Source organism: Nycticebus coucang, chromosome 18 (genome assembly GCF_027406575.1).
Source record: "Nycticebus coucang isolate mNycCou1 chromosome 18, mNycCou1.pri, whole genome shotgun sequence".
NCBI classification, from domain to species: Eukaryota; Metazoa; Chordata; class Mammalia; order Primates; family Lorisidae; genus Nycticebus; species Nycticebus coucang.
The window spans coordinates 38,036,290-38,063,924 of NC_069797.1; the positions used below are offsets into that span (position 1 = coordinate 38,036,290).

The window sequence follows — 27,635 nt, forward strand, 5'->3', positions numbered from 1 at the left end:
CAGGTTTACAGTCTGAACTAGTAGCTAGGTGGAATACTTATTTTGGAAGTTGCAAAGCTGTGCAAATGTCTTGAAAATGCCTTCTCTCCATCTCTGTTTCACACCATGGAAAATCAGGGAGAAATTACATACCCATTTTGTATACTTTGCATTCATGAAACAATTGCATTTTTTGACAAATAATACTAAAATCCACTAAATAGTCATTAAAAGTCTTAGTGAAGATAGGATTCTTAAATTCTTAAGAATTACTGGGCGGCGCCTGTGGCTCAGTCAGTAAGGCACCGGCCCCATATGCCAAGGGTGGCGGGTTCAAACCCAGCCCCGGCCAAACTGCAACCAAAAAATAGCCGGGCGTTGTGGCGGGCGCCTGTAGTCCCAGCTACTCGGGAGGCTGGGGCAAGAGAATCGCTTAAGCCCAGGAGTTGCAGGTTGCTGTGAGCTGTGTGAGGCCACCGCACTCTACCGAGGGCCATAAAGTGAGACTCTGTCTCTACAAAAAAAAAAAAAAAAGAATTACTGCTAATTTCTAGCCTGACGTTATTTGAAAATCTTGCTTCTTTATCAGCGCTGTCACCACACTTCTGGTGTCAGGTTTTCCTATTTTTCAGCTCAAAATGTTTAGAGTGATACGGCTTGTGTAAGAAAGATGGAATATTTTTTAAATTTTATTATTGATTTTCATTTTATTTTATTCTATCTCACTGTAACATTTACATTTAATCCAAGATTTTATTTCTTATTTATAGTGTTTTTCAAGTAGAAAGACATAAGATTCAGAGTTTTGAAGATGAAATTCTTTAATGCATTTGAGATATGTATACAAGTTTCACAGACTCATGTCTATGGGATTACCACTGAGTTTAGATTATCTCCTCCAAGAGTGTTTTTGAAGAATTCGTATATTTAAAAATTAGAGATTTTGGCTTAATCTTTTCAACTCTATTACCTCAACATCAAAAGGGTCAGGTCTCTATGAGGAACCCTGAATCTTCCAGGAATCTTCATTCCATTTACCAGTTCACTAACAGTATAGGAAAACTCAGTCCATTGGGCCTTAATTATTGTAAGCAAAACACTCCCTCATTTTGATCAGATTAAAACTCTCACCAGTTCTGCTCTTCGGACCTGAACATACTTATTTAAGGAGGGTAGAGCTACTCTTATTCTTCCTGTAGTTTAGGGCTTGTCTACCTAGGCATTATTGAGATTTGGGGCTGGTGGCTCAGCGCCTGTAGCTCAGCAACTAGGGTGCCAGCCAAATATATCAGAGCTGGCGGGTTCGAATCCAGCCTAGGCCCGCCAAACAACAATGACAACGGCAACCAAAAAAAATAGACAGGCGGTGTGGCAGGTGCCTGTAGTCCCAGCTGAAACTGAGGCAAGAGAATCACTTAAGCCCTAGAGTTTGAGGTTGCTGTGAGCTGTGATGCCACCACACTCTACCCAGGGCGACAGCTTGAGACTCTGTCTCAAAAAAAAAAAAGAAAAGAAAAGAAAAAAAGATTTGGAGCTGGAAAATTCTTTGTTGTGGGGGCTATCCTGTACAATGTGTGATGTTTAGCAGCCTCCTTGGCCTCTTCCCATTAGGTACAGATGTGCAGGGCCCAGACGTGCATTGTACATGGTGGCAAAAGCTTTTATAGAAAACCACCATCCTTCTGACTGGAAGATTCAGGAGACAAAATATGGGGCAACCACAGCTGCTGGAAAGAGCCGAGAGAGGAATCCTTGAAAAAAAAGCAAGGGAGGAGGAGGAGTTTCAAGTTCATCGTCCAAATCTCAAGCAGGCTTGTGAACTAAAAAGCAGTTTCTGCCAACACCAAGCAGCCTTTCACCCACAGACATTGCCTCTCATTTTCGTTTGGAATTCTTCCTATCGGTCAGCAAGCCACAGAATATACAGATGTTGCTTTGCCCTTGAAGCCAGACAGGCCAGAATACAGTGTGCGATAGCTGTCTCAGGTGTACTCGGATGGATACCAAATACTATGTTCCTTTCCAGGCCTGAGAATCTCCGGACACTGTCCAACACAATGTGATCACCAGATATGTCACATGCATCACTGAGCTGCAAAATCCTTTTCTTCCTCATGGCTCTTAGCAGCTTGTGCTTGTAACGCTCCACTTCTCTGGCGGTGCTTACAAGCACAGCAATGTCTTTCTCAGAATAGCCTTTTTCAAAGAGGGCCTTGCAGGTGTCTGCCACGTAGGTCACTATTTCCTCACGAGTTAAGTCATACTCAATTTTTAAGTATCCCTGAATACCCTGAGCCCATTCAGCTTCAGGAAGCATGTTCAGGCCCTCAGAAGGGATGTTATCTGGAGGGCTATTTCTAATTGCTTGCATTTCTTCTTATAGGAAGTTGGCTATTGGGTCTGCATTACGGACCACTCTGGTGAGCTGTTCTTTTGAATTCTGCTTTGAGAGAGGGGGGAGGCCACTAACATCCAAGTGGCTGGTCTGGAAGTAGTCCAGAAAGATCCAGAGAATTCCTGGGCAAACATTTGTCCTCTGAGTGATGGCTTTTGCCTTCTCATACCAGTCCCCATCTTCTTTGCGGAAATGCTGAGCTTCATCAATGACAATGTGTTGAATATGTTTAAAGTCATTTTTCATGAAAGTTTTCCGGGTCACTGCCTTGCAGATTTTTTTTTCACTGTAAAAGTTAAAATGACACACTCAGGTTTTCTTTAGCTAAAAAAAAGGGACTATTACTCTGTTATGCTCCCTGAACATGGTCTGTTGTCACAGATCGCCTTACCACTTAAGTCTTAAGGAACAAGGTGACTTAGCATCGCAGAAAGGTGACTTAGCATTAGAGAAAATTAAACCCAAATTAAGTGACCCTTAGAGACATAAGGTCCACGGCTTACCTGATAAAGTTCTTCAGAGGCTAGTTCTCACAAACATAGAGAATTTTATCTGCCTCACAGTGAAACACATTCCTGATCTTCTCCATGATCTTCATGGCCATGATTGTCTTCCCTGAGCCAGGGAAGCCATAGACAAACAATTCTCTGTTCTTGCGCAGGTTTTTGGAAAATAGCTCATACTGTTGGGCTGTGAGCAGATTTAAAACCTCACAGCCAAGCTGGTCACTCAGGAGGGACCTGAAGCTGAGGAGGACGATCACCAGGGCCTGCAGCAAGGCTTCCTCTTGCTGGGTATCCACAAGGGAATAGGACCTGGGGTAACCTATCGGACAGACTACACCCCCCAAGCTCTCTGTGTTGCTCTCAGCACTCAGGTGGAGGACCTTGGCCATGATGTACAGCTTCCCAGTGTAGCCCCCCATGTTCACCAGCTTCTGCTTCAAAGTAAAGGCTGTGAAGGTGCAGTAGCCCTGCCCCCCTGCCTCCTGCTCCCTGAGAATGATGTAGAGAATGGGGGGGCTGTTCTGTGCTATCAGCAGAGCATCACAAATGACTTCTCGCTTCTCTTCCAAGTTCAGATCCACAGCCCAGCTTCTGGAGAAGATCAAAATTCCCTGGGAGAAAGGACGCATTTGCCCGTGTATTAACTCCTCCAGTCCTTCATGCTCTGAGACCAGCTCCTTCCAGAGAGATTCGGGAGTGTATCTCAAATGATCTGATGGCACTGGGTGTGAAAAAATAGAAAAGATTTGAAAACACGTTTTTATTATTCTGTATGAATCACACGTTACATTTAAAGGGGAGAGTAAACCTCCAAATAATTGTACAATTTAGGAGAAGTTCCTTCTGGTGCCTCTCTTTAGCCCACACCCTGTAAGTCTGGTGAACTGAATCACGTTGCCCTTTTATGTACCTCTTGGAGAGTAGAGGGTGTCAACTCCAACGGCGTTAATTGCGCCTGAGAAAGTGAACACTATGTACGCCTTCAATCACTCTAGTACCTGTGTCTCACATTTATTGGGGAATGTCATTAATAAAAAACCTTTCTGATAAGCCAATTACTACAAAGGTCATGTAATTAGGAAAACTATTTGGTTGGCTTCTTTGCCTTTTCTGGTTGAGACAATGGGGGGCCATTCGTCACCTATGGTGAACACATCATGCTCTGTAGGCCTGCCCCTTGCTCTTACCCTGTAAACCAATCTTTCTTTCTCAAGATACTTTGTTTCATGTTTGAAAAAAAAAAAAAGAAAAAAAGAAAGAAAACTAGTTGAAAATGGGCCTAAGGCCCTATGCAGTAATGAAGGCCTTGATTAATATTTATACAGTATGGCATTTGTATATAATGTTCTACTCTTAGATCTCACATTTAATATGTTCAATGTGTGAAACTAAACCAGCCACTTTACTCCTCTAGAAATCTACATTTCCTTTTCTAAGTAGGAACTCCTAGACAAAGCCTTGCTAATAAAATATTTAGGCAGTGAGGAGATGGATTACCAAACATGGTTCATTGTATTGAATTCTTATTTTGTGCTACATCTGGGACATTGGAGACTCATCTCCTCTAGCCTCCTTAAGAGAAATTACTTCTTGTTTCTCTGTATTTTTAAATTCTACCAGGCAACATAATTCCTGAATCTCTGAAAAGCTGACCAGAAGTGGTCAATTATTCTACAGTGCCCCCTCCCTTGCCTGCACTTGTAGTAGATGAGTGATTTCCAGCCCAGTAGAGCATTGGAATAATTTGAGAAGCTTGCTCAAATGTGCATGCCCAGGCCTCATCCCTGAAAACTACGTGTTTATAAGTTCTTGGTGGGGACCTGGACATCTGCACGTTTAACTACTTCCTGCAGTATTTCTGACAATCAGCCATATTTGCAACCACTAAGCTAAGGGTACCTGAAACTCTAAGGCAGTGGTTCTCAACCTTCCTAATGCCGCAATGTATTTTCATTGTTAAAAAGGGGTCACGACTCACAGGTTGAGAACGCTGCTCTAAGGGTACCCAAAACTCATCTGCAAGAGGCTTGTGGCATTATCATTTTCCAACTTGGATTTGCAGAGCATAATCTTTCACAGATTTGTTTTTAACCAAATATATTAAGTCATCTCCCTTTCTCCTAACGTAAAAACTGGCAGTGAGTACCTGGAAACAAACGTTGTTGGAGATCTGCTTTATGTTCTAGACCTTTCTTAGAATACACTGGTCTGCAAAGTGGAGGTCCGTGGGACAGACTCAGCTGAGATTCAAAAGCCTCGGCCAACTCTGAAATTAACTCTGAAAGAAAGAACATTTTTCCCTGTTTGATTCCACCCCAAATTCATAACTGGAATAGGCCATAAGGCTGTCACTGAGCACAGCAGAATTCAGGCCATGCAGTCAGACACTTCACCCTTCCTTGACTCTGCCAAGATTCCCAAAGCCCCCCCCATTATACAGACCTTCTTTTGCATTTTGAATGGTGTTTCCCTATTCAGTATAATGCTTCCTCCTCCATATTTAAAAAGCTCTTTTCTTGAGTTGTAGTGAAATTTAAAAGTCTTTTTTTAAATTTGCATCATTGTGTGTTTTAAATTCACACAGGCAACTGCACTCACCCCAACCCAAACAAACACACCCAACGCTGGCTTTTGTCTCCCAGAGTTGATCTATGCTAAACTGAGGCACAAGGTCATTGTTAGTATGAGGCTGCAGAAAATTCCAACAGAGGATTTTAATAAAGGAATCCATTTCCAAATTTTCCCTTCACTTCCTTTGTAGGAAATCACCATTCACAAAATATCTGATTTTGGCCTTTTCTCAGCCACCAAAATTTTCCTTTATATGAAAAGCATGGAGGTTTAGAGAAAGTAAATTTCACTAGGTGTGAGGAGCTGAAAGTTACAGAGAATGAAGAAGAACATGGCAATAGTGAAGAGGCAGAGAGGATGGGAAGGGAGGATCTTGTTCCTTCTTACCTGGGTCTGTATCTGTCATCATGTTGACCCATTCCTTGGCTGTCAGGCTGCAGATTTTCTTGTCATTCACTATCCACGATTTGGGATCTTCTGAGAACACCGCACAGCAGAATGGCTCCACTTTAATCACACAGAGATAACCATACAACTCTTCTCCCTTAAACACATCTATCATTTTGGTGCTGTACTCCACCCTTGGCTGGGAAGAGCAGAAGTGGACAAGGGGCAACTTGGAAATTGCTCCTGCTATTATACTTTCCAGAGTCTTAAGGTCAACGTTTTCTTTTGCACATCCCAGGACTTTCTTATTCTCATCATCCACTCCAATAAAAAGATAGCCTCCTTCGGTGTTTGAAAATGCTGAGACGTACTGTGGAATTAAATTTTTTATATATTTTGTGATGTTTTTTGTACTAAACTGTTTAAACTCTATGTATTGAGACTCGGGAAATGGCAAAATTTCACCATATGTAAGCCTGTTCATTTGGAAAACTTTGTAAGCGGGATTTGATTCAGAGGTATTCTGGTGATCAATTCTGGGAATTTTACTAGGTGGATATTCTTCATTGTTCAGACTGGATTCTGCATTCTTTTTCTTGGTCTTCAGGAAGCCGAATGCCTTTTTTGAATCCATGGCAAGCACACAGGTGCCAGATCTACAGTATAGGGAAGAACTCAGACTGCAAATGCAGGACTTGACAGAACTGTCTTCAAGGAAAGAGTCGCTGCTCCAACACTTAACAAAAATGTAGAAACTCCTCCCTTGTTGGTTGGACTCAAAGAAAGCCTGAAAATTTGAAGACTGAATAAGCTCTCTTAAAGACCGTTCTAAATCTTGTCCCATCTCCACAGGATGCTCATCTTTGTTTTTCATTTCCATCCGAATCACTCCTCCTCCTGAGTTTAATAGAGCACACGCAGCCTGTACAACTCTTGCCTTCTCTTGTTCTCTCTGTGTTTTCTGCAGCTCATTCCTATTTCGTTCTCCAAGAGTCACTTCACCCACATCGATGACCAAGTCTGAGCATGATGGTTCCACCACCAGGGAGCAGTGATTTTTTTGCATGGTGATCCTACAGAAGAAACTGTTAGAGCACACATTTCATTTTGACTAAGAAATTAATTGTTCCATGCATGCAAGTCACTCATTAAAAAACATTTAATCTGTGTCAAATACGTGCTGGGAGAAAGTAATATAACAGTGAGCAAGACAGGAATAGTTTCTTCGCTTTCGGAGCTGACTGGTAGGAAAGGGGGCTAATGAAATTAGCATTCACCATCATGTGTGATGTGGGTTATAAGAGGGAAAAAACATTAAAGGGATATCTGAACTAATCCACAGATGATAGTTCAGTAAGACTTTCCAAAAGGAGTAACATTTAAAGCCAAGACCTGTAGGATGCTTTGGAATTGGCCAGGAAGTCATGGGAGCAGTGGGGTCATCCAAGTGCATGACAATATGAAAAATCTCAGTTTAGGACAAATTTCCAATGAATATCAACATCAGAGATGAGTAAAAGGAGAAAACATACAAAAGGAGACTGTGGAGTGGGCTGAGTGTAAACAACCAAAGAAGAAGGAGAAAAACAAGGAACTATGGCATTAAGGAAGCCCAAACAAGTTCACCTGCTGAGGTTTTAAGGTATCTAGCACTGCTGACAGGTGCACTAGGTGATGACCAGAAAGTCTTATTAGGTTTAATAAAATTGAGGTTATTGGTGAGTTTGAAAAATGCTTTTCAGACAACTGGGAAGTAGGCATCAGGGGGCATTGTACCAGGGGCTGAGGTCACTAGAGTCAATGAGGACAATTTGAATTCCAATGTCAATGAATAGCATTCTGTTATTGGCCTAGATATTCCATCTTTATAACTCTGCTTTCTTTTCTTTCCTTTTTTTTTAGACAGAGTCTCACTATATCGCCCTTGGTAGAACAATGGCGTCACGGCTCACAGCAACCTCAAACTCTTGGGGTCAAGTGATCCTCTTGCCTCAGCCTCCCAAGTAGTTGGGACTACAGGCACCTGCTACAACACCCAGCTACTTTTAGAGATGAGGTCTAGCTCTGGCTCAGGCTAGTCTCAAATTCGTGAGCTCAAGTGATCCATCCACCTCAGCCGCCCAGAGTACTAGGATTACAGGCAAGGAAACTATATTGTCATCATTTTGCAATGGGTTGGAGAATGAATGGAAGATATGAAAATAGCATTACCAAATCTGTACAACTTGTTCATCTGTCAAGCCATGAAAGAGGAGACATTCAGTGATATGTAGTTGGAGGAGAACTATTGAAGTTTAAGAATTTTTTTAAGTTTGGAGTGTCTAGAAAATACTTAACATCAATGAGAACGATCCAGCAGGGAAGTGAAAATTTTAAGATGTAGAAGGAAGATGAGATAATTGAAATAGTGAAGGCCCTGAAAAGAGAGGTAGGGAAGGAACAGGATCCAGAAGGTCAGGAGGAGGAGAAAAGCAAATAACTGGCATGGGAGAAAATAGGTTTATTGGTTTTAGGAAGTTGAGAGAGGGCCCTTCTAATACCTTCTCTTTTTCCTTTGACGTAGGAAATAAAGTCGTCCCAAGACAGAGGAAATGGGTGCAAAGGCAGAAGGATAAAACATTTTAATAGAGCAGTGAAAGTCTGAAACAGACATTGTAAAGAACAAGATAATTTTTTCTCTGTTTCTCTACAATTTCAGATTAATATGAGGGTACAAACCACTAGTTTACACATGTAAAGTTAAAGTCCAAGTTGTAGCTGTGTCCTTCACCCAGGCAGGGTGTATGACATATATCTATGCATTATACCCATTGGGTGGGAACCTACTGAACCCCTTCTCCTCTTCTTGAGTTTAATTGAGTTTTTTTCTCATATGGGTCTTGATCGTTAATCTCCTAGTTTCAAATTGGCATTGAGTATATGTAATGGTTGTTTTTTCCAATCTTGTGATACTTTATTTAGGAGAATGTTCTCCAAATCGAACCACATTGTTACAAAGGATGCAAAGTTTCCATCTTTTATGACTAAATAGTATTCCATGGCATACCTATACCATAGTTTAGTAATCCATTCATGTGTTGATGGGCATGTGGGTTTCCACAAGAACAAGATAGATTTTTGATGTGAGAAACAGAAGACTTACATACAAGGAGAAATTAATACAGTAGATAAAATGTGTAAACCTTACCTTCATGTATAAACATAGATGAATTTACAAAGCATGACGATGAGCAAAAAATCCAAATGTGGAGTGATGTTACCAAGATGACAGAACAGAAGGTAACCTGCCCATGACAGCAAGAATTCCATACCCACCCACAGTTAAAAATCTCTCTCTGGGAGACTGAGGATTCAGGTTAAGAGTTTGTGAAGCCCCAGTGGAGCCCAAGACTTAGGAAGGTCATTTCAAGAATGATGACCAATCCCCAGTTGGCTGATCTGCCCTGCAAAGCTTACTTCTGGGTTCAAGCCTAAAAAATGACCCAGTCTCTCAAGGGGCATTGCTATAGCACAATTTGGTCTTGAGCCTATAACCAAAACCATCTGCTAAGGGGTCTGGTTGGAATCAACTCTAGTGCCTTGGCAGACAAGCTCATGCCCACTGATGGTGGCCATGGCAGTGAACGTAAAAGTTGTCCTGTGGCAGTGCTCCAGCCTTCCTCAGTTGAGGTTCCAGTTCAGAGCTACTCCCACAAGAATGCAGAGGGAGACTCACCCATATCTTTCAGCCCACAAGTCTGAGCCCTTTGATGGGCTCATCAATGCACATCCCACAGCAGATTCTGAGGGGATCCGGTCTCAGCTCTGGAACTACTCCACATGTGCAGGGACGTGCAAGGTGATGCATGCCTGTCTGAGTGAATTAGATGGGTCCAGCAGCCTCCTTTCCAGCATTTTCACATCCTGAAGGAGTCCAACTATGGATTGAACTATGGCACAAAATTAACTCTAGCCCCTCTTGCTGCAGTTGGGGACCCATCCTGCCTGTGTGGAGATCTGCTGGGAGGCATGCCTATCTTGGCCATCAGGACAGTCTTCTAGATGCAGATCCTTGGCCAACCTTCCAACACAGCCCTAGAACCCTCCTTGGATCTTTCCTGGTCCATCTGGAACAGAAAGCCACATCAACCTCAGAGTCTTCCTGAGGCTCATGCAACCCCAGGCTTAGAATGTCCTCTAGTGCTGACATGGCTTCAGGACTACTAGGCTCCAGACACATAACAGTTGGCTTAGAATCCTTCTCTGAAGCAGAACAAGCACAAACAAAACCAGACTGAAAAGACAAAAATAAAAATGTAATCCCTCAATGCACAGACTGGTACCAATACATTTTCTCAGCACTTCAGGAACTTCAGAAAATTAGGAAGTATCAGGAACTTCAGAAAATTAGGACCTCACCAAACAGACAAAATAAGACACCAGAGACCAACCCTAAAGCTATAAATATGTGTGATTTCTAAGACAGTTCAAAATAGCTGTTAAAAAACAAGAAACGAACTTCAATAGAAACAGAAAATCAACTCAAGAATTATCAGAGAAATTTAACACAAGTTGAAATAATGTTTAAAAATTAAACAAATTCTTGAGGTGAAAAATATGACGAATGAAAAATGCAACAGAGAGCATTAACAGCAGATATGATTAGACAGAAGAAAGAATGCGTGAACTTGAATACAGACTATTCAAAAACACACAGTAAGAGGAGAAAACAGAAAAAAGAATGTAAAGAAATGAGCAAGATTATGGGCACTATGACTCAAAATTAAAAGATAAAATATTTGGGTTATCAGAATTAAAGAAGGAACTAAGAAAGACAAAGGGGTAGAAAGCTTATTCATAGAAATAATATTAGGAAACTTTCCAAACCTGGAGAAAAATATAAATACACATGTACAGGAAGGTCAAAGTTCACCAATCAGATTCAACCCAAAGAAGAATACCCCAAGACATACTATAAGCAAACTCACAAAGGTAAAAGACAAAGAGAGGGTCCTGCAGGTAGTGATAAAAAAAGAAGCCAAAAACACATTAGGGAGATCCAATATGCCTGGCAGTAGACTTCTCAGCAGAAGTTGAAGGAAGGAAAAGAGTTGCCAACCCCAAACTCTGTACCCATTAAAGTTATCCTTCAAAAACTGGAAAGAAAAAGACTTTCTTTCTTGGACAACTAAGGTTGAGGTGGTTTATTGCTACCAAAAGAGATCTTCAACCCAAATCAAAAGGACACTAATGTGTTTGTTTTACTAATATTGTAATTCTGGTGTTTAAATCACTTACATCTTTTGTAAGAAGACTAAAAAACAAAACTATTAAAGATGATTATAACTACACAAGTTAAGAGATAGGTAATATAAAAATGTAAATAATGACATCAAAAATTCAAAATGTGGGAGGAAAAATAAAAAATATTTAAAAAAGTGAGAAGGGAGTTAATGTGCAGAGTTTTATTTGTTAATTTATTTCTTTTTCTTTTTGTGCTTAAACTTAAGTTGGTATCAGTTTTAAACACTTGTTATAACTACAGGATATTTTTTGTACTTCTTACAGTAACTATAAACCAAAAATATATACTAGATATAATAAAAATTTAAAAGTAAGGAATTAAAACATACTACCAGAGAAAAACACTAAACCACAAAGTAAGACAGCAAGAAAGGAAGATAGGAGTTATACAACAACTAGAAAACAAGCAAGAAAATGGCAACAGTAAGTCTTTCCCTGCTAATAACATTGACTGTAAATGAACCAAGTTCTCCAATTAAAAGACAAAGAGGGGTGCCTCCTGTGGCTCAAGGAGTAGGGCGCCGGCCCCATATACCCGGGGTGGCAGGTTTGAACCTGGCCCTGGCCAAAAAATAAAAAATGCAAAGAAAAAAAGAAGTTCTAGCCAAATTTTGTTCCGCGCCTGTAGCTCAGCAGCTACAGCACCAGCCACATACACCGGAGTTGGCAGTTTTGAATCCAGCCTGGGCCTGCCAAACAACAATGACAACTACAAAAAAAAATAGTTGGGTGTTGTGGCAGGCACCTGTAGTCCCAGCTACTTGGGAGGCTGAGGCAAGAGAATGGCTTAAGCCCAAGAGTTCGAGGTTGCTGTGAGGTGTGACACCATAGCAACCATAGCACTCTACCCAGGGTGACAGCTTGAGACTGTCTCAAAAAAAAAAAAAAAGGAAAAGGATAAAAGACATAGAATGGCTGAATGGATTAAAACACTAGACCTGACTATATTCTGCCTGCAAGAAACTCATTTATAAGGACACAGATAGACTGAAAGTGAAGGGATGGAAGAGATTTTCCCTTGAAAAGGAAACCAAAAAAAGAACAGGAACAAAGTCTAGTATTTGATAGTACAATAGGGAAATTATAGTTAGCAATTTATTGTGTATTTCAAAATAGCTAGAAGAGACGAATTGCAATGGATATCCAAATTATCCATATTTCATTATTACACACGGTATACGTGTATTAAACATCACATGCGCCCCCAAAATATGTACAACTATATCAACAAAAAATGCAAAAAAGCAAATTTGTGGAAGTTATATACAATAGCAATAGATAAAAATTTAAAGAAAAAACTATAGTGCTGCAGTTAGGGACCTATCCTGTTTAAATCTGATACCAACTTAACTTTAAGCACAATGTTACTGTTAAAAAACTATAGTATAATAAATATTATTTATGAATATATATGTGTAGTAAAAGGATAAAAACATAGTGAATAAGGATGCACTCTGGTTTCCTAACAGAGGTTACAAATAAGGTTAGAAAGGAATGAGACTGGAGAATTAAGAAGTTTTTATATGACAATTAATGACACGATGGGGGTGGGAGAAGGGGAGAGCGGAGAGAGAAAGAAGGGGGAGGGGTGGGGAAAGGAAAAGCAGAGAGAGGGAAAGAGAGAGGGAGGTGGGGTCTTGGTGTACGCCACACCTTTTGGGGGCAAGACTAGATTGTAAGAGGGACTTTACCTAACAAATGCAATCAGTAACCTGGTTTCTTGTACCCTCAATGAATCCTCAACAATAAAAAAAAAAAAAAAGAAGTTTTTATATATGTAATACTAAAATTTTGGTGTGGAAAAAAAAAAAAAAACCTGTGCCAAATATGGCAAAATCCTGTTAAATGTCAGGGGTAGGTGAGACATGCATTTTTCTTTTCTTTTTTTTTTTACTTTAAACCAAATTTTATTTTATTTAAAAACAGGTACAAAGTAGAAGTATAGGGCACACCTCCTGGGTGAAGGACCCAACTGCAACTTGGACTTCACCTTACAAGTGCAAACAATGTAACCTAATCATATGTACCATCATATCAATTCAAAATTTTATTATTATTTTTTCTTGGCAACTTTATTTTTTTTTATTTTTTTATTTATTTTTATTTTTTTTTTATTGTTGGGGATTCATTGAGGGTACAATAAGCCAGGTTACATTGATTGCACTTGTTAGGCAATGTCCCTCTTGCAATCATGTCTTGCCCCCATAAAGTGTGACACACACCAAAGCCCCACCTCCCTCCCTCCGCATTTTTCTTATTATATTCTTTTTACATTTCTGGAATTTTGAATTATTACAGATTTTTTTTTTTTAGTTTTGTAAAAAATAAATGTTTATTTCAAATACGAAAAGTAATGTTAACATTATCCAAATTGCGTCTTCACTTTTACAAGTATAAAACAAGAGTTCTGAAAAACTGTTTACAATTAGGTATAAAATATTTAAGAATATAATTTGATATTTACAGTGGGCATTTTTGAAAAATAAGTTTTCTAATATAGCTTTGAAACAAAAGTACATTTACAGTCCCAGTTAAATAAACAAGTCCCTCACTAAGGAACAATCCTCCCTCAAGATAGATAGATAGCATTTCAAAATTAAGTCAGTGTTAAGTATTCCTCTTAAAATAATGATAAACGTGACTCAATAATGTGTAAGTTCAAATACCTTGTGCTCCCTGACAAATACGATCTACTTCTTATGTCTGCCGACCCAGAGTTCTCAAACCATTTTAATTAAGCAATTTCAGTGAAATACATAACCTAAGTGGGAACCAAACTCTCCAACTGAGAAATCTCTATTATGGCAATTCTGAGTATTTCCAAGAAAATATTCCGAACAGAGAATGACAAATTTCTCAGCAGCAATTACGGAATCACACTTTGTAATTACTTGACAGGACTGCTCCCCAGACTTCTGCTTCTCGTCTCCAGATGCATCTGTATTAGATTTGAAGCAAGGCTTTTGAATCCTTTACTGGGTTTTGTAGCATCTCAAATCCATCTGCACTGAAGCTTCTCTTGGACAGTCTTAAATTAACATCCTTATCTATTTCTTGAGCGTCCTCCTGCATCCTTTTCTTCACAGTTGCACGTTTTAACCAGTCTTCTTTTGTACTTTTTATTCCTGAAACTTGACTAGTATGTGGGTGACTAACCGTGCATTAGTTGACTTGCAGATACGATGCTGTCTTCTCTCTTCTCCGGCACACACTGCAGCCTGGATCCAACAGTCCAGTTATTCTTGCCAGGTGGTCAGCAAGCAGACCGTTAAAAATGATTTTACTCTGTAATTACTGTATGTGTTCCCACTTCTCTCGAAACATGTCTCTCTCCACACAGACGGTTCAGTTCCTTGGACCGGCGGGGAGCAGAAGACAAGCCAGGCCAGCGGGGAGAACACCGGAACTGAATTCTTTAAAGCATCATGTGAGTAACCTTGGAAGCAGATTTTCCCCCAGTGAAACCTAGAGATGCTGGCAGACCCAGATGACACCTCAAATGCATCCTTGTGAAAGACCCTAAAAACCCAGCTATGTGATACACAGATTTCTAACCCATAGAAACTATGAAATAATATTTTATATATATAATATTATATATATATTTAGAGACAGAGTCTCACTTTATTGCCCTCAGTAGAGTGCAATGGCGTCACAGCTCACAGCAACCTCTAACTCCTGGGCTTAGGGGATTCTCTTGCCTCAGCCTCCCGAGTAGCTGGGACTACCGGCGCCTGCCAGAACACCAAGCTAATTTTTTGTTGCATTTTGGTCGGAGTTGGGTTAGAACCCACCTACCCACTAAGCCACAGGCACTGCCCAATAATATTGTTTTTAAGCCACTGTGTTTTGAGTTAATTTGGTGTTACACAGCCTTTGATAATACATCTTCTGATCTCAAACTTCTCCATCCCCAACACACACACATCCTTCCTCTCCCTATCCTGACTTTTAATCCATGACCTAGCCACCTATTTCATAGAGAAAATAAAGGTCTCCAGTTTGATAGGAATTTCCTCGATTTCTTGAAAGCAAAACTACTATACTTCTATGAACATCTGCTCCATTAAGCCCTCTCTTGTACAGTTAGCCCCCTTTTATCTTGTGTTTCTATCATCTCCTTTTCTGGCTCCTTCTCTATCAGAATTTAAATTACCTAATTCTCTCCCATCCAAAACACACACTTAAAATGGACTTGACCCCCATCATCTTCTACAGGTACGCCTTTCTCTCCTCCCTCATTTTAAAATGAGAGTTCTGCAATTGCCATTTCAATTTCTTTACCCAATTACTCCTCAACCTATTTGAATATAGATATCTTATCTCCCCTGTATAGTCCTAAGAACTTCATTAAATCTGTTTTTGCTAAGGTCTTCTACCAAAGACAACCGTGATGCTAAATATACCAAATCATTCACAATTTTTGTTTAGCATGATCACTTGGCAGCCATCTGGCACTGGTGACCACACCATCTCTTTTGAAACACTCTTTTCTCACGGACTACTTGATGTCACAGTCTTCTGGTTTTCCATCTTTTTCCAGCTGCAATACTTGGTCCTTTCAGGCTTTATTTTTTCTTTAACTCAATCCATAAACGCTGATTCTTCTAAGACAGCCATTCTCAACCTTGTTCAGTGACAGACTCCGTCCTAGTCCCTTGAACGGTGTGCCTAGCATAACGTTGACTCTCAATCCGCTTCTATCGAAATGTTTACATCCACGCTTGCATACAGCTACTCTAAATCCCCATTCTCAAGGTCTTTGAGAAAAAAATAAATCTTAACTACTTAATTATCCTCAAAACGCCTTTCCCTGGAAGAATGAAGGAATGAACCAGTCACGTGCAGCTGATTAAAAGGAGGCCTCTTTAAAGGAGGGGGCAGTAGTAAGGACATCTCGTGTAAATAATTCCGAGCAGATGCAGGTGCTGGGCAGGGCAAACACACGCCGAAGGCCAGGAGCCGCGAGGGCGGGCTCGGGGCAGGAAGATCCCGGCGGCCCGAACGTGCTCGTGCCCGAGCGGCTGCTGCGGCGTCCGCCCAACGCGCGTGCGCCACCGGAGCCGAGCGGAAGGCGCGCCCTGCTCGCGCGGGGAAAATGGAGGCCAAGAAGCGGCTTAGGGGTAGAGGAAGGTGTGGGGAGAATCGTGCCCAGGGAGGAGACAGCACGGAAGAAGACTTGAGGAACAGAGAGGAAGAAAGGCCGACCTACGTCTTGGAAGCAAAGTGGGCGGAGTGGGGACTGGCTGGAGGAGCTGCGGAGTATCAGCTGTGTTAGTGACTTTATTCTCTGCGCAGGCCGGAAGCGCCCGCTCCTGAAGTCCAGCACCGGAGGGTGGGAGGTGGGAGGGCGGCGATTTAGGTTCCCTGCTCCGGGCAAAGCCAGGCTCTGTAGGAACCCAACCCCATCACGTCCGGATCTTCTCAGAGGGCGCGCGGCCTCGCTCTCAGCCAACCTATTACAGAATTTTTAAAAACAAACCTTCCCCAATTTAAAGGATCATGAGAAAAGGGTGGAATTTTATCATGTAAGTCATTGAAATCTGGATTATGAATTCTAAGCTACTAGGACAGATAGTGAGGGCAGCAGGGATCTAATGGAAGGAGACAAACTAAAAAGGTCAATGGATTTTAGGACTGAATAAGGGAAATGACAAAGTAAACTTTGAAATACAAAATTATGAATAGATGATCAAGATTAAGAGGTATCTTAAAAGGTTAATACAATGGTCAAATACATCATTATTTGGCATCAGTTGACAATTTACAAAACCCAGTAGGATTTAGAACAATCAATAAATTCAGAAGTTAATTTGAAGTCATTCGGGATACATACAAACCGTAGAAGTGGAGTATCACAGCTTAATTTTCCTTTCCTACAAAAATCCATTTTATCCTAAAGCCTTGAAATTGCAGTTCTTACTTGCCGGTAGATGCTAGTAACTCTGGACTGATAAGGTGGATATTGACATGTAACAGAAGGTGCAAGAATACCAAGCAGTAGGATATTTAGAAGAATTCTGTTACATAAAAACAAAAGCTGACACATTTACGATCTTACCTTTTGCATAATATATCCTTGCATAGAAATTTATACTTCTCACAATTTTCTTCTGCAGTCCAGGATCATTGAAATTGACCAAATTATTTGTAAAATATTGGAAATTGTCAAATTATTTGTAAAATATTCCTTTTGATGTATGAGGACTTCAAGTTAAATATTTTCTCTTTGCCCCCATACTGCAATTTTAAAGAAGTATATGCCAATAATTTTTTTAATGCAGTTTTTGGGCTGGGCTGCGTTTGAACTCACCACCTCCAGCATATGGGGCTGGCACCCTACTCCTTTGAGCCACAGGAGTTACCCAATGCCAGTAATTTTTCATTGGTAACTGTATTTAAAATGTCAACCACACCCACCTGTTTAGATTCTATTGCAGGTAGAAAAGACTCAGGGAATTTTATTTCTACCTCTTTCCTTAGATTTATTTATTTATTTATTTATTTTGAGATGTAGTCTCAAGCTGTCACCCTGGGTAGAGTGCTGTGGTATCAACAGCTCAAAGCAACCTCAAATTCTTGGGCTTAAGTGATTCTCTTGCCTTAGCCTCCCAAGTAGCTGGAACTACAGGCACCCACCACAACGCCCAGCTATTTTTGTTGTTGTTGTTCTAGGAGTTGTCATTGTTTTTAGCTGGCCCAGATTTGAACCCACCAGCCTCGGTGTATGTGGCTGGCACTGCCCCTTTCCTTAGATTTAAAGGAAAATTATGATCAATGCTACTTTCAGATTCTTTGTAAGATAGAGATATTTTCCATATATACTTCAAATCACAAATAAAATTGAACTAAGTCAATAAGAAACTGAGAATTAAAAAATAATCAGAACACTCACCAAAGAACTTTTAAAACAAAAGCCGCTGATTCTGTTGGATTTACAGGATAACTTTCTCAAACCTTTGAATGTAACCACAGTTCCCACCCACACAGTGAATTACCACTTCCTGCTGACTCCTTCCACCAAAATCAGTCCCGAAGGACCTGTATACCAAAACATATGTAGAGAGAGAGGCAGTAGAGGTCAGGGATGAAGATTCAGACTTCCTGGGTTCAAATCCTAGCTCTGCTATTTATTAGCTGTGTGGTTTGGAGCATTTACTTGACTTTTCTGTACTTTAGAAAAATAATGATAACAAGAAAACCCCCCTCACTGATGAAATTAAGTGAGGTACTATTTTTTTTTTTTTTTTGTAGAGACAGAGTCTCACTTTATGGCCCTCAGTAGAGTGCTGTGGCCCCACACAGCTCACAGCAACCTCCAACTCCTGAGCCTAAGTGATTCTCCTGCCTCAGCCTCCCGAGCAGCTGGGACTACTGCACCTGCCACAATGCCCGGCTATTTTTTGGTTGCAGTTTGGCCCGGGCTGGGTTTGCATGACACAAAGTAAACTTATTGTACTAGAGTTTAATAGACTCGCATAGGAAAAAATGTCCCAGAACCCAGGAAATGGGGTTTGAGGGGTGGAGACCGGAGAGAATCCTATGAGGAGCCCCTGGGGGCAATGGAAGCTTGCTGGTAAGTAGCCAGCACAAATGCATGAGTTAGGAAAGTGGCTTTCTTGCCTCTTACTTCTCTGTGGAACTTGGTGGAAGCAGTTCAGGCCTCCCATGCAGGTGTATTGGAGGTAAAATCAGGACAGCACAAACTGCACCCCGCCCCCCAACCATGGGATAGAGCTCTGAGGAAAACTGGTGGGGAATCAGCTGCCCCAGGCAGAAATGAAACAGAAAGGGAAACAAGCTGTAACAGAAGTGATCTCAAGGTGTGCCAGACTGAGGAGTCTGCCTCAGAGAAGCAGATGAGAGATCAACAGTTTCACTTGTATATACAGGAAAGCAAAGAGCTGTTCTGTTCTCCTGTTTTTTATTTTTTTTTAATTTCAGATTAAGATGAGGGCACTAGGGATTAGGTTACAATGTTTGCATTTGTTACATAAAGTCTCTGCTGTAGTTGTATTTACACCCGGGAGGTGTACCATATATCCTTACATTGTGCCTATTAGGTGGGAGCACACTGATCCCTCTTCCTCCTCCTCCTTCTCTCCTCTCCCTCCCCCCAACTTGAACTGAATTGAGTTTTTTTGTTGTGTGGGCGTGTATTAGTTCATCTACTGGCCTCATATTAGTATTGAGTACATTGGATACTTGCTTTTCCATTCCTGTGATACTTTACTAAGAAGAATGTGTTTCACCTCCATCCAGGTTAATAACAAAGATGTAACGTCTCCATCTTTTTATGGTTGGATAGTTTTCCATGATATACATATACCACAGTTTGTTAATTTATTTATGGGTGGACAGGTCTCCTGGGTTTTGTTGTTGTTGTTACTTTTATACCCTCACAGTAAAAGTAAATATCAACAATGTTATTAATCATCATAATACACTTGAAAGAGATTCCTCCTCATAGGTTACAAAGTTACACACACATATTATATCCCTATATATTAAAGTGGCTATATCTTCAAAACATTTTTTTTTTTTTGAGACAGAGCCTCAAGCTGTCCCCCAAGCTGTCCCCATGGCATCATAGCTCCTAGCAACCTCTAACTCCTGGGCTTAAGCGATTCTCTTGCCTCAGCCTCCCAAGTAGCTGGGACTACAGGCGCCCACCACAACACTCGGCTATTTTTTTTTTTCCTGCAGTTTTTGGCTGGGGCTGGGCTTGAACCCACTACCTCCAGTATATGGGGCTGGTGCCCTACTCCTTTGAGCCACAGGCGCCACCCTTAAAACATTTTTCCTCTAGACTAAATTTATAGTTAGTCAACACTTCACTGGGCACACAGAGTGTCCTGAGTCCTTGCTGGTTATCATGGCCTCCAGTCTCCCAAATTACCTAAGACAGCAGGCCTTGGAAGTGAATCAACAATCTCCAGGTATGGGCACAGCAGGCTCATTCCACCTCCCCAGAGCCTGTCCAGCAGCCCCTGTATGTAAAGGTTGCATAGGAAAACAGTGGCTGGCATCACTGGGAAACTAAAATCATAGAGCTCTTTGGCCTTCTCCAATAACACCCTGCATTTTGCAGACCTTGTTGGAAGAAAGACTTTTTTTTTTTTTTCATTTCTTCCCTCTCTAAATTATAAGCTTCCCGGCAGGGTAATGGCAATCTTAATTCTGCGTTTAGCTCCTAGATCAAGAACAATAACTTACAGTGTTTGGTCAGTCACACAATCATCTGCAGAACCTGTTTCTTGGCGTTACATATTGCAAACACTCTGGACCGCGGGCCTTCACGGTCCTGGGATCTGTCCAGAAGGCAGACGTGCGTTTCTCTCCTTCCTGCTGGCCTTCCAGGCTGGGCGCCCTATTCCGCACCATCCCCAACCCCGCCCCACTCCCGGCAGCAACCAGCTGGCGGTAACCGGGCTCCTCCTGCTTCCCTGACAGAACAGGTGCATAGGCCAGGCCCATCCCCAATCCCTTCACGCACCCACACTCCCCGCCACCCAGTGCTCCACAGTCCGATCTTTAGGGAATTTCCTGAGTAACCTAGCTGGGCCTCCCAGGAAGAAGAGAAACGCACAGATGTCGCCCTGGGTCGCGATGGCTCTGGTCTCCTCCTCCTCCCGCCCGGCGTTTGGTAGGGTTGGACTGGCCTGAGGAGAAGCGGGAATTCTGTGGATCGGGGAAAAGGAGCTGAAACCCTCTCTTACCCTTTCAGGCTCCAGCAGGTCCAGGTCCTCTTCGCGTGTCCTTGGAAGCTCCAGGGTCCTGTCCTTACATCCCAGCGGTTAGCGCCACCCACGCGGGTGGACTGGCCAATAGGAGTGTCCGCTAAGCCCGGGAAACTTTGCCGCGCTGAATGACGCTTGAACCTTAGGATTGCTCTATGTGGGGGCGTGGGGGCAGTTCCTAGTTCTTTTCTGCTTTCCTCCTCCCTCCTTCCCGCCCTTGTCCCATCTCCTCGCTCCTCCCTGTCATCTATCCATCCAAATTACAGTAAAACAAAGCATTCAGATAATTTCGGAGAGAGGGCTTCCCCGGGCGGTTGCTGCGGTCCTGCTCCTGCGCTCCCAGCGCAGCCGGGCCAGGTCCTTCCTCCCGCGCCCTCCTCTCCCGGCGCCTGCTGTCCCACCTTCTCCAGACCCTTCCGAGGGTCTGTGTGAGCTCTCACCCCGGCTTTACCCTTCCAACCCGCTCCAGCTGCCCCAGATCCCAACCTGGGGTTCTGCCCTACTGTCCCAGAAAGTGGGTCTTGGAGGCCGGGACAGGAATTTGAGCCTTCTCGTTTGTCCCAGACCTGCAGTCCGCTGTCCGGCCAACCTGCGGCAGGTACGCGGATCCAGCTGCTATCGGTTTGTGGCTGGGTTTAGCCAGCCCCGGCGCGGGGGTCTGGGCTTCTCAGCCCCAGCTGCAGAGTGGGGTTTGGCGGCGGTTAGGGGACAGTTCTCAAGTGAACCCCGATCACCGTGAGACTGCTTGGGTCCCGAGAAAACCAACCTGCATTCTGGTTGTCTGCCCCACTACCAAGTGTCTGTCCCACTATTTGGATCAGGTAAGTCTCCATCCTAGGCTGGGCGCTCCCAGTGAGCCGGGCTCCAAGGTGTCCCTGTCTATGGGCCCAGTTTCCACTGCAAGGAGCAGCCCAAGGGCAGGAGCCGGCATGATTAACACCTGGCAGCCAACTAGGGCTCCATTGGAAGTGAAACTGAGAAAATAAACTGTTTTGTGACGCTCCCCTTCAGAGATTACTTCTACCACTATTCACAGCTGTTGCATATATGCCTCCAGATCATAATCTACATACGTACACAATATGGATGATGTATATGTAACATGAATATTTATTAAAATGAGATCATAATGTACATACTGTTTCATAACCTGATTTGGGGGAATCCCAAAATTCACTTTTAAAGAATTCATTTTCCCATTTGTAGAGTAACATTATTGTAAAACCCACAGTTATTGCAATACCTGCATTGCTTAAAAGAATTCCTAAGAATTTTGTTAAAGCATATTTTTAAAAAACTGAACCAAAATAACGTACATTTCTGAACAATGTATCATTAAAGTCCACCTGATGTCCTCTGTATAAATCAATGTCATGTTACAATAAAATATACATGATCTGATTCTTATCCCAAAGGTTTCTCTGACCATGTATGATAGCCAAGACAGGTCCAAATGCCTTTAATATCAGACTGCAGAGACAGTTATGATCCTAAACAAAAGAAGGAGGGAAAGCTTTCTATACAGGACAGGAATCTGACAGTTTAGCTGTTTGCAGCATCTGTTTGGCGAAGCCATCTTTCTTCTTCAACCCCAGAGTCATACTGCTCTTCAGAGGATTCTTTTGTTGGAGCCGAATGTATCCTGGTTCCTTTTTTTCCTTCTACTACTTCTCTGTCAACCTCCATACAAAGGATATCAGAATTAGGGACTTCAAACATTGGTTCTAGTAACAGCTTTTCCATTATAGACCGAAGGCCTCATGCATCTGTTTTTTGTTCTAGTGCCAATCTAGCTATTGCTTTCAAAGCGTCCTCAGTAACATTCAGCTCACACTTATCCATGCTGAAAAAGGCCTGGAACTGAGGAATAACAGCATTGCGTGGCTCAGTCAGTATTTGTACAAGTGTTTTCTCATCTAGACTGTGCAAAGGAACTACCACAGGCAACCATCCCACAAACTCAGGAATCATGCCAAATTCAATGAAATCTCTGGCTTCCACGTGATGTAATAACTGAACTTTTTCTTGAGTTTTTTGATAAGTATTTGATTCACCACTTTGATTAGCAAGGTCTGCAGCAGCTGTAGCCCTTCTGCCTTTTCCCAGATTAGAAGGTGTTCCAAATCCAAGATACTTTTAATTTTTCCTCCTGCTTATGATTCTGTCTAAACCATTGAAAGCACCGGATGCAACAAACAGAATGTTTGTTGTGTCAACTTGTATTCTTTCTCCACATAGCTTTCGGGAATTCTTTTCCGGAACATTGACTATTTTGCCTTCTAGTAGTTTGTTTTTTTTCCTTCTAGTAGTTTTAATAAACCTTGCTGAATGCCTTCTCCACCTACATCCTGTAACTGATAAATTCCTGGCACACTGCCAATCTCATCTACTTCATCCAGAAAGAATTCCTTGTTGTGCCCTTTCTACGTTATAATTGGCATCTTGGAGCAGTTTGGCAATCACAGACTCAATATCTTCACCTACGTATCCAGCCTGAGTCAAAGTTGTACAATCACAGATACCAAAAGGGACATCAAGGCATTTAGCTAAAGTCTGTGCCAGCAGGATTTTACCTGACCCAGTTGGTCCGAGCAGCAAAATATTACTTTTTCAAGTTTATGTCATCATGAGAAGAATCCAATACTTCAACTCCTCGTTTTTTCTGAGGTATCTTTTGATTTACCTGTTGCTGCATTGATGCTCCTAAAGCATTACCATGTGGGCTGATTCCAGCAATCTGAAGCAATTTTGTAAAGCTGTACTCATCCTCCCATCTTGGTGTTAATGCTGTCTGCTTCTCAACTTCTGCTTGCTGTCTCAAATTAGCTGGAATATTATTATATATTCTCTTATAATGATTGTACACAGCAACTGAAAGCACCTTCTTAGCAAATGACTGGCCAACAACATACTTGTCAAGGTGGTTGTAAATCTTCTTGGGGGGTGGAGGTAATTTCTGTGGGAATGCCAATTTTACAGCTTCGGCTGTTGATTCAGTTTCTTTAATTATGCTTTTCTTTGAGTCTGCTTCAGATAGCACAACAAAAAGATGATGACATTTTTCGCACTTGACAAAACGGGCTGGTGACACGAAGGTCTCTACCTGTGCACAAGTCACCACATTTAGGACAGCGCAGCTGGTTTCCACCTTTCTCAGAATTCCCAGAGCCTGACTTCTCATAGCTTCCCTCACTCACTGATTTCTTATTTCTATCACCAGAACCGCCTTTACTTATCCCGTCTTTTGAGGCAAAGTATGCTGGTGTTTCTGTAAAGGTTCTAAGAGGAGCCCTTCGCAGAATCTGAGTTTCAAAGGCCCCAAGCCTTCCTAAAACTGGTATATGAATGCGACCACAAGAAATACCTCTCTGCGTGGAGGCGAATGAGGAGGTAATGAGCCGAGCGGGCCGCACCGCAAGTACAAGAGCCGCAGCTGGACATCTCCGCAAGGCCTACGCCGGGGCTTCGCCCCCCAGGATCTGTATGTTTCAGCAGCCCGACTCTTACTCGCAAGATGTGTTTTCTTGGTTCTGAACCCTTCCGCTGGCCCAAGGCGGAGAGTAGAGTGCACTAGCCAGGCCTTCGCGCTCTTGGTGCCCCACTGCTGTCTACTCTAGAGCAGACTCCTGACCCCACTTCCTTCCCCTCCTACCGGGCCCGGGGAGCCTGCGCGCGCCTGCCTGCGCCCTAGGCCCCGGAGGCGGCGTGGGCCCATCACCTGATTTTTCCAATGACCTCCACCGTTCCAAATCGTCATATCATCATTATAAGTTTCTCCACTTTTCCTTAAAATGTTGTTTATAGATTCTTTGTACAAACCTGTATCTAATCCAGAACCATCTGTAAAGCACTTCAGGAAAAGACTGTTAACCTAGAATTCTATAACCACCAAAAACCAAAAAGCAAAACAAAACAAAATCCTGCCAAATGGAGACAAAGTGATGCCCTTTTCAGACAAATGTTAGGAAATTTGTCCCCAGCAGGTCTGTCTCACAAAAAAATGTTAAAGGAAATTCTCTTTAGATTGAAGGAAAATGACACCAGAATGAAATTCAGATCTAGACAAATGAACAGCTCCGAAGTTAGCAAACATGCAGATAAATATAAGAGATGTGCTTTGTCACTGTTAAAGTTATTTTTAAAATAATTATTTTTAAGATGATTGTTTAGGTCAAGTGCAGTGGCTAACAATTGTAATCCCAGAACTTTGGGAGGCCAAGGCAGGAGGATCACCGGACTCTAGGAATTGGAGACCAGCCTGAGCAACCTGGTCTCAACAAAAAAAATTAAAAAATTAGCTAGGCATGGTGGTGTGTGCTTACAGTTCCAACAATTTGAGAGGCTGAGACAAAAGGATCCCTTGAGCCCAAGAGTTGGAGGCAGCAGTGAATTATGCTCATACCCCCATATTCCATCCTTGGCAACAAAGTGAGATCCCATCTGAAGAAAAAAGAAAAGATTGTTTAAAGAAAAAAAAAACTACGTATTTTGGTGCTTACAACAGAATATAGAGATGAAAATTATGATAATTACAGCACACAGGATGGGTGCTGTTATGGGTGTAAACCTTTCCCTGGATCCTGAATACATTGCCCGTATCATCATGATTTAATTAGGTGGGAACCAATCTTAAGTATAGATGGCATAAGTTTAAAAAATGTGTTTTGAAGCTCAGCGCCCATAGCAGAGTGGTTATGGGGCTGGCCATATGCACAGAGGGTGGCGGGTTGTAACTCAGCCTGGCCAGCTAAACAACAATGACAACTGCAACAACAACAAAAAAAATAGCTGGTTGTTGTTGCGGGAACCTGTAGTCCCAGCTACTTCGGAGGCTGAGGCAAGAGAATCGCTTAAGCCCAGAGTTTGAGGTTGCTGTGAGCTGTGACACCATGGCACTCTACCAAGGGCGACGTAGTAAGACTCTGTCTCAAAAAAAAAAAAAATGTGTTTTGAAAATGAGGTTACTCACTTTCTGTTTTATTTTGGATGAGATGTCTTCCTTTTCCCCAGCTCTTATTTCCTTGCCTTTTATAATACAGTAGCATTTTTACAAAATATAAAATTTTGTAAAAATTTTACAAAAATACAGTAGCATTTACTTTTTAATGTACTGTAAAATTTACTTTTCATGTATGGCTCTATGAATTCTAACACATGTATGGAATCTGTAGCCTCTACCATAAAAGATATAGAATAGTTCCATCACCACAAGAAAAAAAAATTCAAAAAACTCACCCAGAGATGTGGGGTCTGCCAAGAGGGAGGGGCTGAAGTGAGCCTGGAGGAGAGGTCATTTGGCCCCTCCAGGCAGCTGAGGCCACAGAAGTGGGGGCCCCCACAAATGAATGGGTAGGCCCTGGAGCCTACTCTCTCTCCAGGGCCCAGCATCTTAGGTCCCCCAACTCCCTACTGGGCTGACCAGCCCACCACTCCTTGTCACCCCTCCCGGAGAGGCCTCTACCAAAATGGGTGCACTGTTGCTAGAGAAGGAGACAAGAGCAGCCACCAAAAGAGTTCATGGCTCTTTGGGCGACAGCCCTCGAAGTGAGGAGACCCTGCCCAAGGCGAACCCTGACTCCCTGGAGCCTCCTGGGCCCTCATATCCAGCCTCTGTCACTGTCACTGTTGGTGATCAGAGGGCTGACCCCCTGTAGAGGCTACACCGCTCATTGGGGATGAACCAGAGCATCTCAAGGGAGATATGGACCTCCATGAAAGATAGATCCTGCCGGGCCATGCAACAAAGTCATTCCCTCTTCCCCCAGCAAGGCAGGTGCCTGTCCCAGCCAGGCCAAGATGTCAATAACAAGGGCAGGAAAGTCACCTCCATTGATCCAGAGTTTGGCTATGAGTATGCTGCTGAGTATGTCTGGTGCCTAGGAAACTGCAACAGCAGGGCCTGAACCCCCTCCAGCCACCACCAGCCTGGAGGGGCAGCCTAAGGTCCACAGATCCCACGAAACCATGTCCAAACCAGGAAATGGGCAGCCCCCAGTCCCTGAGAAGCGGCCCCCTGAAGTGCAGCATTTCCGCACGAATGATAGCATACACTCTCTGACTCTCTGGGGAAGGTGACTTCAGATGTGGCCAAAAGGAGGAAGCTGAACTCGTTAGAGGAGTTGGGTTCTGCTCGGAGTTCAGGAGAAACAACTCTGCAGAAGGGGGGTCCTGGGCCTCTGTAGGACTGGGAGACTGTAGTAGATGACAACTTCAGCCTCTACCACGATTCCTATTCTATGGATGAACATGTGGATCTTAACAGCAAGCCTAAAGTTGAAGCACTAGCTGAGCAACTGATTGAAGTGTGGAAGAAGAGGAAGAGGAGGGGTCAGGGAATCAGTCAGATTGGAGTGGTTCCAGTGGCCGGTGCAAGGTCAGGAAGAGATACCGAAAGGACAGCCCCTGGGTGAAGACTTCTCCTAAAGGGAGGAAGCAGGGGTCTCCACAGGCTCAGGAGCCTCGAGGAGTGAATGGTGTGGGCTCCTTAGGCCTCAGTGAGCACACAGAGATCCCTCTGGGGACCCTGGAAATGCCCAGGGAGGGGACCCTCTCTCGCAACCACACTGGGATGTCCAATAACACATCTTCACTGGAGACAGAACCAGGGTTTGAGGAGTTGCCCCTCTGCAGCTGCCGCTTGGAGTCACTCAAGATCAGCCACATCAGTGAGGGAGCAGGGCACAAGTGCTTGGCCACTGAGAGTGTGGACGGAGAGCTGTTGGGCTGAAATGCTGCAGCCCTTCAGTTTAAAACCCAAAATAAAAAATAACACCA

The 27,635-nt window shown here is 42.7% G+C and overlaps 1 protein-coding gene and 2 pseudogenes across 1 annotated transcript; 1 reads left to right on the plus strand and 2 right to left on the minus strand.

Moving 5' to 3' along the window:
- LOC128570563 (ATP-dependent Clp protease ATP-binding subunit clpX-like, mitochondrial) overlaps nt 1-24,302 on the minus strand; it is a 33,384-nt pseudogene extending 9,082 nt beyond the window's left edge.
- Nucleotides 680-20,959, minus strand: LOC128570562 (schlafen family member 13-like). Its single transcript, XM_053569868.1, is given in 5 exon segments — nt 680-2,660; nt 2,878-3,601; nt 5,027-5,158; nt 5,839-6,923; nt 20,841-20,959. Coding segments are annotated over 4 exon segments (2,706 nt in total). The 5' UTR covers nt 6,905-6,923; nt 20,841-20,959; the 3' UTR covers nt 680-1,876.
- A 73-nt stretch (nt 24,303-24,375) lies between the features above and the next one.
- Nucleotides 24,376-27,630, plus strand: LOC128571079 (histone-lysine N-methyltransferase EHMT2-like; annotated as a pseudogene).
- The last annotated feature ends 5 nt before the right edge of the window (nt 27,631-27,635 follow it).